This window comes from Aethalodelphis obliquidens, unplaced genomic scaffold, assembly GCF_003676395.1.
Source record: "Aethalodelphis obliquidens isolate GAN/ISIS:26980383/991018 unplaced genomic scaffold, ASM367639v1 scaffold50, whole genome shotgun sequence".
Classification (NCBI taxonomy): Eukaryota; Metazoa; Chordata; class Mammalia; order Artiodactyla; family Delphinidae; genus Aethalodelphis; species Aethalodelphis obliquidens.
In genome coordinates this window covers 5773453-5788651 of record NW_020837994.1, presented here as the reverse complement: position 1 = coordinate 5788651, position 15199 = coordinate 5773453, and the positions used below count along the sequence as shown (strand labels likewise).

At 47.9% G+C, this 15199-nt stretch overlaps 1 protein-coding gene across 1 annotated transcript in view; it reads left to right on the top strand.

Moving 5' to 3' along the window:
• TENM4 (teneurin transmembrane protein 4) overlaps window positions 1–15199 on the top strand; it is a 742958-nt gene that overhangs the window by 447412 nt on the left and 280347 nt on the right. The window contains exon 9 of the mRNA XM_027083511.1: window positions 1551–1760. Coding sequence (XP_026939312.1) covers window positions 1551–1760 — 210 coding nt within the window. The remainder of the gene's footprint in view (window positions 1–1550; window positions 1761–15199) is intronic.

Sequence of the window (15199 nt, the reverse complement as noted above, 5' to 3'; positions counted from 1 at the left end):
GGATCCCTGCTGCCTCACTTGCTCTTACTGAATTTTTAATATGAACCAACCAAATGGCACACACGGCAACTCTGTAAAATGTTGTCACACGTGGTTGGTCTCAAGGGTTGACATGAGAGTCACGGAACCTGCAAAATCCTGCAAGATATGGTGACTGAACTGAGTGAGCTTCTCTTGGTAGACAGACCACAAAAATCTTTTTTGTTTTGTTTTGCTTTTTTTCAACAATCAGCAGCTCTATTTGCCACCTGCCGCATAGAGCTCTACCAAATCTTATGATGACATGTCTGGGCCGCCTTATGTTTCCTAAGTTTCGGCCTCTGAAAAACTGGATGGATCTGATTATGTTTTAAACCTTCTATCAGTCAAGGTGGGAAAAAAGACATAGCCCTTGCTGTCAAGTGGATGCGTTGTCTTGTACTGTATACTTCTACGTGTGTGTGCTTGTGTTCCCTCTCTTGTAGATGATGTTCTACACATGCCTAAAGCCCAGACACAGATAGGACCGCAAATTGTTGCCCCCAAAGGTCTTGTCCCTGGCCAGCCATCACCTCCTCCTTTTGAAGAGTTGGGAGTGTGCTCACAAAACTATAGAAAGCTGGGATTTTTAGAATCATGGAACCCTGACATGTTAGAAACTTGCAGTCAAACATCCTAACTTAGTGCATCTTGGAATTCACAGTGTTAGTGTCCTAAATAGTGTACAGTTTTTTCATCTGAGACTATTAGAACTTAAGAATCCTAGTCTGCTGAGACTACTAAGAATCCCAGTCTGTTAGACACCTAGAATTCATCTCTTCAGCAAATATTTATATAGGGCCTACTATGTGCCAGGTACTATGCTAGATTCTGGGGATACAGAAGTGAAAAAGACTGCTAGATTTCTTGCTCTCTTAAGAAGTTTGCAGAGAATGTCAGGACTTAAAAAATCTTAAAATGTCAGATTCTTAGAAAAGTAAAAGATGAGTGTGTTGAAATCCTGGAATGCCAGCGGTGGAGGGGGCTCTGGATCGTTCTCTCCAGCTCCCTCTACCTTTTATGAGGCCCGGAGCCTGTTTCAGGCATGTTGGATTAAAATCTCACCAATAAGAACATTATTTCAGTTCGGTGACATCACAGAATGGCCAGCTTGCAGGGGCTCAGCGATCACCCAGTGCGGCTGCTCATTTTACCAGCAAGGCCACTGAAGCTCAGACGCGGGCAGCTGTTTGATAGATGACACAGCCCCACCAGGACTAGACCCCAGATTTTCAGACCTCTCTCAGAGAACAGGCAAAGCAGGAAGGGCTTCCCAAGTGTTTTCGAGGGACGCCTTCTTTGCAAGCATGCAGACTTCTGCACGAGGCCAGCTCTTCAGAAGGAGTTTGCACCAACTTTAAGGAGGCATCAGGCCCGCCCCCGGGCCACGTGTGCAGTAGATCACCCTGTGTTGGGAACCCCCTCCCCCTGTCGATGCGTGTTTTATTTTGCTCTCTCCCCCTCCCCGTGTGCCTCAAAACCAATTTTCATTATTTTTTTTTTCTGTCTGTGTTTGTGTTTGTGGTTCGCAGGTGCTCCCTTGCATTGTTCATCCGCTTCATCAACCCCTATTGAGCAGTCCCCCTCCCCGCCCCCTTCCCCTCCGGCCAATGAGAGCCAGAGGCGGTTGCTAGGCAACGGTGTGGCCCAGCCAACCCCGGACTCAGACTCTGAGGAAGAGTTTGTCCCTAATTCATTCTTAGTTAAAAGTGGCTCCGCCAGCCTGGGGGTCGCGGCAAACGGTAAGTCCCTCTCTCTTTCTAACTTCTGTGGGTTTGGTTTTTCCTTTCGTTGGCGATGCTGATTAATCGGTCTGCTTGGGCTGCTTGCAGGGGCGGAAGGGCCTGGCGCACGGGGGGACTCAGGGTTCTCGGGGACCTGGGGGGCTCGGTGGGCTCGGGCAGCCCCGCTACTGCCTGGTTGCGCCGCTGGGGTGTGCAGGGGGTGGAGGGCTCCTGTTCCCACCCCCATGACAGACGTCTGGCAGACATAGCTGCAGGGGTAGAGATGCACAGACAGACACAAGGAGACAGAAAGATCAGGTGGAGCCTGAGTAAGACAAAGGTACTGAGACAAAGATAGACACCAGAAAAGAAAAGAAAAGGATGGTTACAATGAACATAGCACCGACTGACTACTTACTATGTGCCAGGGACTGTGCCAGCCACTGTCACGTGTTGCTTTATTGGATCTTCCTCAGAACCCTGCCTAAGAGACCAGTATGATAGTTTCCCCACTGACCATGAGAAAGCTGAGAGAAAGGCTCCTGGCTCTGGAAGTTCTTGGACTTTCTCACTGCCCAGAGACGGGGCCGCTGGAGACCCAGGCAGCTGCAGAGCTGAATGCTGACTGCAGAGAGAGCCACTGGGCTTAAGCATGGATCTGCCCATAATCACACGCCTCTTCTAAGCTCTGCCCCCCTGACTCTCTTAAGGAGAAGAGGTGTGTGTGTTGGGGGGCGGGGGGCAGTACGATGCAATAGCTCCAAACTCCAGGTTGACCAGGAGCCAACAGACACGGGGTTTAGCCCCTGGTCAGGTGCTGTGTGACCTGGGCCAAGGTGCTTACCGTCTCTGTGTCTAGCAGTGGCCAGTCCACTTCTTTGCAAGAATTCAAAGCCTGGAGGAGATTCAAGCCTACAAGAGCGTGGGGTGATATATGTGATGTAACTTGGAATCTCCCTAGTGGCCCATGATTTCCTGATTATCGAAGAAGAGGAAAGGAAATGAGACTTTCCTCACTTAATATTGTAGGTTGCGTGTTGATTTTGCAAACATTTATTCATAAGTGCCTGTGTGGCACTAAATTTCAGGCCAAGTTCTGGAGAAGGAGGCAGAGATTCAGAGAGATAGGAGGCAGGATCCACGGGCTCTGCAGTCAGACATCTTTGCATTAAATATAAGCTTTATTGCTGTGGGACTTTGGATAGGGCACATTGCCTCTAAGCTTGTTTCCTTAAGCAAGTATAACATGGGCAGTATGATACCCAGCTCATGATGAAGGCTCATCACAGGGCCTGGGATAGAGAAGGAGTTTAGTAAAGGTTAGTCATGGTCACAGTCACCACCCACCTCCCTCCAGGGAATTTATAGAGAGCCTCTATATGAAAGCTCCCACCATCCTGCTTGACACTTAATAATGCTCAGAGAATGTCAGACTTCTTTTCTCTTGGGAGAAAAGGTGATAAGGGAGATAGGAAACTGGTGTGGAGGGGAATGAGGAGAAGAGCCTCCAAGGCGCCTGAGGAAATCAGGAAATGCTTCCTGGAGGAGGCGTTCACTGGATCTGAAAGAATTAGTAGGGTGTGCCAGGTAGAGATAACCAAGGGCTTTAATAACCCAGGACATTCTGGGCAGAGAGAAAACATGGACAAAGGACCCAAAGTGGGGAGCTGGTGGGATCCTGCCCCCAGCTCTTTTACACCTAGGAACCTGGACAGAAAATAGGCATTAACCATGGAAGGGTGTAGAAGGCCACATGGTAAGTGACCTGAGCTCCTCTGGGTACTGAGCTGAGGCCCTCCAGGCATCACCCCATCCCCCATGACAAAGAAAGGTGTTTTATCCCCAGCTCCCTCCCCTAATCAGGAACTCTCCCAGCCTCTGTCCTCTTTGAAACTCAGGGAGGAGGTCTTTGGCCTTGATGGTTCTCTTCTTTTTCATTTTATTTATTTATTTATTTATTTATTTTTGGCTGTGTTGAGTCTTCGTGCTGCACGCGGGCTTTCTCTGGTTGCAGCAAGCGGGGGCTACTCTGTTGTGGTGCGCAGGCTTCTCATTGCCGTGGTTTTTCTCCTTGCGGAACACAGGCTCTAGGCATGCAGGCTTCGGTAGGTGTGGCACATGGGCTCAGTAGTTGTGGCTCATGGGCTCTAGAGCACAGGCTTAGTAGTTGTGGTGCATGGGCTTAGTTGCTCCACGGCATGTGGGATCTTCCTGGACCAGGGATCGAACCCGTGTCCCCTGCATTGGCAGGCGGATTCTCAACCACTGCGCCACCAGGGAAGTCCCTATTTTTTTTTAATTAATTTGTATTGGAGTATAGTTGCTTTACAATGTTGTGTTAGTTTCTGATGTACAGCAAAATGAATCAGTTATACGTATATCCCCTCTTTTTTTGGATTTCCCTCCCATTTAGGTCACCACAGAGCATTGAGTACTATAGTACTATAGTACTATTCCCTGTACTATACAGTATGTTCTTATTAGTTACCTATTTTATACATAGTATCAATAGTGTATATGTGTCAATCCCAATCTCCTAATTCCTCCCACCGCCTCCCCCGCCTTTCCCCCTTGGTATCCATACTTTTGTTCTCTACATCTGTGTCTCTCTTCTGACAGGATCTTTTCTTTTTTAATATTTACTTATTTTATTTATTTATTTATTTGGTTGTGCCAGGTCTTAGTTGCGGCAGGCAGGCTCCTTAGTTGCAGCAGGCGGGTTCCTTAGTTGCAGCTTGCCGGCTCCTTAGTTGTGGCATGCGAACTCTTAGTTGCGGCATACATGTGGGATCTAGTTCCCTGACCAGGGATGGAACCCGGGCCCCCTGCATTGGGAGCGCAGAGTCTTAACCACTGCACCACCAGGGAAGTCTCTATGACAGGATCTTGAGCCCTGCATTATCTGTGACCAGAAAGCAAACCATCCTCCAGGGCCTTCTCCCTCTGTGCTCCTGAGCGTGGCATTGTCCTTTTGGTGGGTCAGTGTCATTACTCCTCAAGAGCTTTTAGCTGCCCATGTTTTAAAGTATGCAGAGAAATAGGAACCTGGAATGGGTTCCAGGCCCAGCTCTGTAGCTCACTGGCTATTTGTCCTTGGCCAATCACTGTCCCTCTTCAGGCCTCTGTTTCCCCATCTTGCCAATGATGGAGCAATTTCTAAGGTACTCTGATTTTCCTAGTGTTGTGTGATGCTGACAGGTGTGTCAGCCAGTAACCTTCTTAAGATTTACTTGGAAAAAAAATATATATATATAGTGATATTCTTTGTTCATTGCTAAGTAAATAAGCCTTGTAGGTAAAAGAGAAGGCAGGAGATGAAAGTCCTTAATCTCTCCCTTCGCTAATTAACTGAATAAGAGCAATCACGTTGTTGCAAGTTCTGCAGCAAATTGACGGCATTACTGCACTATTGATATGCAGGGAAGATGGGGGGACTTTGGCCTATAGCTGTCTGCTCAGCTACACTCCTCTGTACCCCTGCTCCCCAGGGGACCTAGAGGCACTTCAGAGTCCTTCCCTGGAGCCTTGCTCTGAGTGTGTCACTCTAAAGGTTGGTAATAAATGTGTCCCACGCCTGAAGGGAGAGTCTGGGTCCTTAGTGATCTGCTGCTCTGGGCTTGGTGGGTCATGAGACAGCCAGTGAGTGTCACCCCACAGGTAGACTCTGCCTGTCACCTTCCTGTCCCCGGAAACCCCAAACTCAGTGGTCTTCTATGAGCCAAAGTGCCTGCTGGTATTGGCATGGACCCAGCCCTAGCCAGTGAGGATGAGTGGGCCCTGCTACATAGTGTGCCCCATAAATGCTTGTTAAGTTTCGTGTGATTTTTTTTCATGGAAAAATCTGAAATTATTTTAATGGGATTATCTCTATTGTTTCTGTCAATTATAAAAGTAACAATGCTTGCTAACATTCAAATAATGCAGAAAGGCAACAAGTGAAGTTCTCTTGTAATTCCTCCACCCAGAGATGGCCACTTTTAACAGTTTGGTGCGTGGCCTTGCAGATGCCTTTTATGTAGTGATAATTAACGAGTGGGAATGAAGGGGTGAGCAAGCAGTACAAACTGTGTACGGACCACAGTGCAGCCACGAGAGCAGAGCCACTTCCGAAATTGGGTCTCAAGAGATGCGAGCCTGGACACAAGACCTAACCTCTCAGAGCCTCATCTGCTCCACAGGTGACATGGGGAAAACGTTGTGGAATTCAACAGGGTAAAGGACGCCAGGTCCCTGTCTCCCTTCCCTGTCTCCACCCCTCCATTCCCTTCCACCACTTGAAGACTTTAAAGACCACCCTAAATGGGTTAATTGCTCTGGCTCCTTTAGAAGCCTGCTTCCCCAGAGACTTCTTTCAGAAGGTATTTTAAATGACAAAGGCAGCCCAACGGGCGCCTAAAGGGTGAAAATAAAGTTTCCTTTGGCGGGAGCTGACTCAGCACCCTCCTCTGAGGGCTGACCCTTTGGGAAGCAGCCTTCCGGGAGCTGGGCTGCACGCTCCAGTGGCTCCCAGAGGCCCTCTGCCTCCAGCTGTGTCTGCTCCTGCCGGGGCTGCGATCCCCGGCCCGTGGTGCCCAGAACCGCCCTGCGAAAATCCCATGTAAAGAGCACGGAGGCCGCGTGGGGCATCCCAGAAAAGAAAACAGGGAAAGCAGCTCTTTCTGTCTTCAAAATCCTAATCCGCCCCGAGGATAACCATCTAGAAATCACTGATAGATATAAAGAAAGATTTCACTAGCATAGCAACTTGTCATAGCCGAGAAGCTAAGGAAGTGGTTCGGATTAAGTAGATCTTGGTCCCTACCGCCACAGAAACTTTTCAGAATAAATATTAAATGTGCCGTGAATTGTTGTCATTCTAAAGCCTTAAGTAAAAGGGCTTTAAAACCTTGGTGGTTAATATTTAAGAGGGTCGGGGAATAAATAGCTCACAGAAAGCTGTCCGTTTCTAAAAGCCGAGGTGAGGTAGGAGCACGTGGGAGAATTCACATGTAAGGAGCACCTTCCGCGTAGAAGTCTTTTCTTTGCGTGCGTTATCTTTTTTTGAGCTTCTGTTTGTCTCTGTTCAGGAAACCGAGGCCCAGGCAGAGACTCACGCTCAAGCCTACCTGATTCTAGAGCCCCACCCAAATTTTTTGTTTTGTTTTCAATTCCAGATCCTGTTATTTCTGTCTTCTTAGTAGGAAGCTGGAGAAGATAAGGGCAAGTCCACCAAAGAAAAGCTGATTTTTTTAAAAAAAATTACTAGTTGTTGGATTCCTAGTACTCACCTCACAAGCCCTGATGAAGCCCCTATTATGTGAGAGGCGTTTAATCTCATCAAATCATGAGATCTCAGGGAATCTCATTGAATCTTCATGTCTGTCCTGTGTCATAGCCATTTTTAGTCTCATTGAGGCAATAGCAGGCCAGAGAGATTAAGTGACTTCCCCGAAATCACACAGCTTCTAAGTCATAGAACCAGATTTGAATCCCAAGTCTGTTTGAAGCCATTGAGTGAAATCTCTCAGTTGTGTTTTGGTGAGCATGTGGGAGTTTTCAACTATGAGTCAGGCCAATGACTTAGACACTAAATTGTGGTGCTGCTTCATGAGAACCAAGCCCTGGATGCTAGGCCGTCCGTGGCTTTTTCTCCCTTTTCCCCCTATTCCGGGCCCTTCTGCCTCACCTTGTAGATCTCTCAGGCTGGTGACACTGGTCAACATCCCTGCTGTTGGGCGGTCTCAGTGACTTTCTCAGGTCTTAAGCAGCTGGGATTATTTTGTTTTGACTTCCAATCCAGTGGAGGAGTGTTTATTTTTCTTTCTAAATGGGAAACACTGCTATGTATGCAAGCTCCTTCCAAAAGTGTTTTCTTAAAACAAAACAAAACAAAAAATTCAACTTAATTTGGAACCTATCCAGATTCCCGAGGGAGTCTGCCAGGGTCCTTTGAAGTCAGTTTGTGAAATCAGAAGGCAGAATTGTGCCTGTTTCCCACTATCGAGAAGTATCCAGTGAGGCTTTTGTCTCCTTTCTCTGTGAATTTCATGGAACCTGTGTTAGTTGTTCCATGCCAACCACAGTGCTTGGGTCTGTATGTTGCCCAAGTCCCAAGGGACAAGGACTTAGGGGCATGTGAAGTTTTCAGGCATTTTTGTTCACTGCTCTTCACAACTCTCTTGCATCAAAAGACCCTTGTTGGTAAATAAATCCCTATACCAGCTATGTCGAGAACTTAAGTACCTAAACTCCTAGGAGCAAGACAAATTGATTTCTTCCTTCTTTCCTGCCTTCATTCACAATGACATTTGAAATGTTTGCAGATGTTTTCCTAACAGATGAGGGGTGAAGGGAACTCTAAGCAGAAAGAGCCTATAAAACAGGTATTTAATCTATAGGGTCAAGAATCCCTTAAATGAAGCCCTTGGAGTCAGATGCATTTTAGAATTCAGAAATTTTTAGATTTAAGGAATAAAATACAGTACACATACTGTGTCTTTCCTAGCATTCCCGGAGTGCTGGGATGGCCCACAGTAATCAAATACATTGATATTTCTGCAGTCAAACATATGAACAGTTACACTGGTGAGATTTAAAAAAAAAAAAAAAAAAAGACTCTGAGATACATGTCAGTTCAGGTTAGGTTTTGCAACCAGAACAGTTTTGATAAAACTTTCAGTCTTAGGACTTCCCTGGTGGCCCGGTGGTTAAGACTTCACCTTCCAATGCAGGGGGTGCAGGTTCCATCCCTGGTTGGAGAGCGAAGATCCCCCATGACTCACAGCCAAAAAACCAAGACATAAAACAGAAGCAATATTGTAACATTCAATAATGACTTAAAAAAAAAACTTTCAGTCTTAATTAAGAAAGAAAAAAACCTTTCAGTCTTAGAGTTTTGAGATTTTTGGAATGGTGGCTAATGGACGGTGATCCTGAATCGTGCCTTTTCTTAAATGGGCAGGGTTGGAGGATGTCCCATGACTCAGAAAGGTTTAGTAACAGAATAGCCATGGAGATAACTAGAAAGCTTGGTAACTAGAAGGCATGATGCAGGTGCACGTTGCTGACTGGGAAGCTCTATGTTTATCTGTAAAGACTGCTTGGAAAAGCCAAGCCCCTCTGGTATAGACATGGGGGCTCAGGAGGCCAGCGCCAGCAGGCTGGCTGACTCTCAGGTCTGGGAGTTCAGAAGGAGAGAGGCTGACTGCTCAATTCTCCAAAGCCTAGAACTCGGCAACTTAAGGAACCTTTCCTGACAGCCCTTTGGTTGTATGGACCTCCCCTTTCTTTGATGCCCTGCTGTCTTCTTTACAGATACCTCCCTAACAGTCTGGGAAGCTGAATGTCCCCATATCTGATTTCCAACTTAGACTACAAACTCCTTGAGGGAGGCCTCGTCCGAGGCTGTATCTTCACAGCTGAGCACCTGTAGGCGCTAAAATCAAAAATGAAAAAAAGTTGATTTTCTCTCTTCCTCTTTTTCACCAGCCCACCCCCAACACACACACACACACACAACCATCTCCCTAGGAACAGTACAGTGAGCCACATGCATGATAAAACTAGAAATCCACAGAGATGAAGTGATTTGCCCAAGTGCAGAGTCAAGATTCGATGTATGGCCCCACACTCCAGTGCCCTTTCCACCTTACCAGGTACCTCCCTCCACTGGGAAAGCCCTCACCTGCAGCCTCCCGCCGGGGGCAGGCAATTATGCCCCGCTAAGTGGGAGCAGTGGGGACAACCACACAGGGGTCACTTCTGTTTTTGTACAGTTCACCAAGCCCTTTTTCATGTGTTACCTCAGGCAAACTCTGATGACTCTAATTTAATTGCCACATTGGTTTTCTAGGAGGGAAGGCTTCTTCCTGACCCTGCAAAATAAACAGGTCACGTTTTGAATTAATGTAACCGAACGTCCTGGGAAAACCAGGGTCCTCTAATTAGTCACTCACGTGACATGATTACAGTTCCTTTTCCACTAATTTCCCCAAATGCCATTGCATTAAAAGGTACAAAAATAACATTTTTGGTGTCTGGCTTGATTGGATCTAGTAATTCCTAGACCACCCCTTGAGGAAGGCACATTAGCCGTGTGTCCGGGCTTTTTCCATCTGGAAGCTAAGCCTGGTTTGTGTCCCTGTGGACATGTTAGTGGCCTGCTCCCAGGGGCCCTTGTGGACACCAGACCACATCTTCAAGCATCTCCTGACACTTCGGGGCACAGACTGTTGAAGAGGCATCTGGAAGGAGGCTAAGGAGAGCTTGGGAGATAGTGTACCTCATGGTTCCGTAAGCCTTGCATTCACCTCCACCGTCTCCTTGGATCCACAGCACAGGGCTGTGAGGTTGGCCGAACGTAGAAGACCGGGTAGGAGAGAGGGAAGCAACTGGGCCGAGAGCTGCCCCTTCGGCTACAGCTTCTTTGGGCCAGTTTTAGATTTGCTCACAGTTGGTGATCCAACCTGCAAGGGCCACTGCCATCCACATAAGCTGAGTTTTCCAGTTATAACCCTCCCCTGGAGAAGCCGCCCCATCATCCCTCGTGAGCCATCCTGGAGACCTGCTTGGGAGGAAGTGCACGCCAGAGAGCAGCAGACCTGTCTTCTGAGCCCAGCTCTGCCTCTGACCTGCAGTGGGACCTCCAGAGCCTTGTCCTCTGGTTCCTTGGCTCTCTAGTCCGGGCAGACTAGGGAGGACTTGATCAGATCAACATTTCCCAAGCTTGTTCCTTTGTGTGTCACTGTCAGAGTCTGCACTATAGCAGTGTGCCCACCTCCGTGCCCCTTCCTTTCCTTTCCTTTAAACTGCCTCCTTTTCCGAACTTTTTTTTTTTAACCTAAGTGAATTTAGTTATTTTAAAAGGAGATTGTATATTACTGTGGCAATTCACTTGCCATAAATAGAAGGTAGCTGTAAAAATAAATACAGTGAAAGCTGGTTATCATATTCTGGTGAGATTAGGCCTGCTCTAGGATGTGGAGATTTGCTTCTCTTTGTTAAACAGGGACACGGGCAAGTGTGAGGTATTAAAAACACACAAGTACCAAACTGAGATTTCCTCCTTGACATCACCAAAAAGGTTGAAAGAGGATAGAGGCGATCCTGCACGTGATTCAGTGTGATTTAATGTCCGCTCGCGCTGTACACCACCTAAAACCATGCCCATGGGATGCACGGCTCCGTGGCTTTTTCCAGAACTCTGTCTAGGTTTTTAATGCTACACCCCACGGCCTGCTCACCTTGAGAATAAACATCTCTTGCTGCTCCCAGAACCTCCCCTCCTTCCCTTTCCTAAATGTGGTCTTTTCTGAGCGATCTGTTCCCACCCTCCCCTTGGCAGCCTCCTGCCCTCTGCCCCTGTCATCAGGTCTGAGCTGGGTGCTTTGAGCTCAGCTGGATCCTGCATTACTGGTTAATAGCTCCCAGTTTGCCCCAGAAAACCATGTGGCTTCCTCTTCTCCCTCCCCTTCCTCTCCTTTCTCCCCTCCTCCCTCTCCTTCTGAACTGCCATTGTTTATAAAGGGGTCTGAGATTAAACAACTAAAAAAAATTCCCTCTGCTTTAAATGACCTAAAAGGACCGAAGCTAGAAGGAAAACAGAAACAGCACAATTTGGAGCCATGGGAAGGAAAGATAGGATACAGAGGTCTACAGATCCTTGCTGTGCTGTGTGGCCTTGGGAAACTTGCTTAACCTCTCTGGATCTCAGTTTCCTCTGTAAAATGGACGTTGGTTTTAATAGTACTTCACAAAATTGTTGTGTCTGTGAGAAACTATGGGCAAGGCTTCTAGCATGGTGATTGCTACGTAATAGGTGCTCAATGAATGTTAGTTTCCTTATTCCCTTTCTAGAACCCAAAAGGTTTTGGCCAGATATCTCTGGAAGGAAGGCAGATTCCTACACTCCCACCCCTCCAGGCTTGGAGGAGGTGTAGCAATTAATAGGTCTTTCCCGAGTCCTAAGCTTTAATCCCCTTCCTCCTCCTGGGTGATTTCCAGAGATTTAGGGTGGGAGAGTGAGCCCAAGGCAGCAGCTAAACAAACATAGCATGGGGTCTTAGAAACAGAACCTCCGCCTTCCTTGCAGAGCTCCCTGTGCTGCTGGCCATTCCCCATAGTTCCAGGATTGTGTGTGATATTCGGTACCAGATAAAACACTGTGATGTCTTTTCCTTCTGGTCAGCTGGCCTCCCCCGCAGAGTTGAAAAGAGAGGAAAATGATTGGTAATTCATTTATGCTTCACTCCCTCTCTGGGAAGCTGCTGCACGGGCTAACAATAATACATATCCCTGTACCTCCAGAAACCTCTTTTTAGCTGCCACAGCAGAGGCTCCGGGGGAATATACACTTGTTATGAACCAAGTTCCCCTCCCCGTTAGCTGCGTGACCTCACCTCTCTCACCCAGTTGCCCGTCTGTAAAGTGGGCATACAAGTAGCAGTCTGGGAGTTGTTTCAACAGTGAGATGGGATAACATCTAAGACACTGAGATTACAGGGGGTGCTGAGTGTTGACTGGTCTCCCCTTCTAATCTTGGGCAAAGAATGGAGTTTTTAGTCAGTGAGGAGATTATCTGATCAAAATTGAAGTTGTGATCACTTACCTGCTATCATCTGTGAATAAGCAAAAATGGAAGTTGAGGTAATACTTAATTTGCTAGTTTTGCAAAATTCTGCTCCCCTTAGCCAAAATGTTTACCACTATGTCTTCTCTCCCCTGGACCACTGCCGTAGCATCCTCACTGGCCTCCCTCCCTCCCATCTCTTCCTTTAATCCATCTTCACACTGTCCCATGGTGATCCTTTCAAAGCCCAGACCCCTACCATAGAGCCCTTGCAGGGACCTTCTATTTGTTTACCACCACTGGTAGTTCCGGACCTATCTCCTCAGCTTGGTGGCCAAGGCCCTTCTTCACAGAGGCCCTCCCACTCTCTCAAGCTGCTTACTTCCATGGTCCCACTAGCGAGCTGTGGCCACAGCTAACTAACATGGTTCTTCAGGGGACAGAGGACATTCCTGGTACCCAGAAGAGGGCTTCTGATGAATAGCTGACTATCTTGGGAGCAGAGGCTTCGGCACACAACTCATTAATTTAGAGGGAGAACTGGTGAAGATCTTTCTGATTTGGAATGATGTGGGAAGAAATGAAGCTTGTTTACCCTTCAGAACCAATTCAATTCAGCAAAGTATTATTAAAGACTTACTGTGTGCCAGATCCCATGGAGAATAGAAAGCATCCGCTCACCCACTGGCTGTTGAGGAGACAGAGACACACCTAAGCAGCTCTGCCCTAAAGCAGGCATCAGTGAGGGGAGCAAGGTAGGGGAGTGTGCCAGGGTGTGTGGGGCTACAGAGGTTTAGTGCAAACTGGGAGGCTCAGGGGATCCTCCGGGAGAAAGAGGGTAACTCCCAAGGAGCTCTGCCCAGAAGTGAGCTTTAGTTTTATGGATCTGTAAGGCTGCTATGGACTGGATTGTGTCCCGCACCCCAAATTCATAGGTTGAAGCCCTAACCCACCATGTGACTGCACTGGAGAAAGGTCCTGTAAGGAGGTGATTAAGGTTATATGAGTTCTTAAGGGTAGAGCCCTGATCTGAAGGAACTGGTGTCCTTATAAAAGAGGAAGAGACACCAGAGCTCGCTCAGTCTCTCCTCCTCAAACATTCATTCATTCATTCAGCAGACTTTTCCAGGGGTCCTGTACTGAGGAGTTCTGATCAGACACCATCTGTTTCCTCCGTGTGTAGACATGTGGGAGGGGAGCACGGGGGTCCTCTGCAGGGGGCAGTGGTGGAAGGCAAGTCTGGCTTCCCCTCTATGGAGAAAGAGCTAGTGTGGCAGGGCCCGTCTCCCCCCTCCCCCCTCCCCACCGCCAGGGAGCAGTCTCCTTAGAAGACTCGATTTTCCTGGGGTTTGAGGTGGGGATGGAGTGAGTGGCATGGACTGAAGGCAGGTGTACTGCTCTGTACACGTCTAATTTCAGAGCCCATCGAGAGGGGGTGATGGTGGCAGGTGCAGCCTCAGGAACCAAAAAGGGCCTGACACACCTTTGGACTGTGTAACAGAAGAGGAAATCCCATCGCTGTGCACCTGCAGGGCGCCAGGTGCTGAGATAGGTGTTCAGCCCCCCGCTGAATCCGTATGGCAGGTGGGCTCTAAAGGGCGCAGGTTTGAATTTTGGCTCTGCCGCTGCTGGCCGAGACCCGTAGTAAATGATTTAACCTCTGAGTTTCCATTTGTCCTCATGTGTAAAATAGGGACCATAATAGTATCTATTTCATAGTGTTGTTAGAATTCAATATGAAATAATGTATGTGCAGTACTTAGCAAAGTACTTGGTTATTATAAAGTCTTAAATGGAAAAAAAAAAAAGTAGAAATGGAAACTGCTATTACTGTTATCATTGTTGTTCTGGTTGTTATTTTACGGCACACAGCCTCAGAAAGGTACAGGAACCTGCCCAAGGCCACACATCCCAGGTGTGCCGCGCTCCACCCAGCCTCACCTCGCCCCCGTGCTGAGGAGGAGAGCCCCCCAGAATGGAAACCGCTGGGTTGCACTCTGGCTCTTAACTCTTTCAAGATACCCCTGTTTGGGCCCCTGCGTGGGTGACAAGATGATGCATGAGGTCTGGCTAAGCAGCTTATTTGTCTGAGCTGGTGATGGCCTTTGTCCCAAGTTGGGTTAATGGTAAGGGGCAGTGTCTCTTTAAAGCCTGGACAATGGACAAGCTTCTCAGGTCACAGAACCACTCAGCAAATGGCCCGAGTCCCTCAGAGCTCAGGAGGCCTCTGCCCCCTCTGCTGTCTGCTAACCCTGCTCTTCATCTTGTGATGCACCGCCCTCACCTAGCAAGGAGGAGCACACAGAATAATGGGGGTGAAAGACTCAAAGAGCATTCTAGGGACAAAGGACTCCAGAGGAGGAAGCTGAGATGGGGAGGGGACAAAGGATCATTTCTGACTTCCCGCTCGGCCTGTGCTTTCCTAGCTCTGTGCCCCCAGGTGCATCAGGCCCAGTGACCGGACCGATTCTCCCAGCAGCCCCTTTCACCACTGAAACCTAACGCTACGGATTACAGCTCAGGCGTCTTAGGCTGGCAGTCAGGACCTCCGAGAATCTACCCCTTTCCCTCCTTCTTGACCCTCTCTGACCCTCCCCCAACCCCCCACTCCAGTGAGGTCCGTCAGGCAGCCTTCACCACCTGCTTCAACCGAAGCAGCTTCCTTTTGTTAGATGCCTGCATTTGCTTCTGAGTAAGATCCTCTTTAAAGAACACTTCTAATATGAAACCTGTTTTTTCAAAGTATGAAAACCACTGATTTAAATCAACCCTTTCCTTGTGTGAAGGGTGGCAGAGCTAGATTTGAAGCCAGGCCTTCTGAATCCCAGTCCTGACTTTTTCTTAGCGTATGGACTCATTGATTCATTCTACACAGGTTTCTTTTTTTTTTTTTTTTTATTTTTTTTTTTTT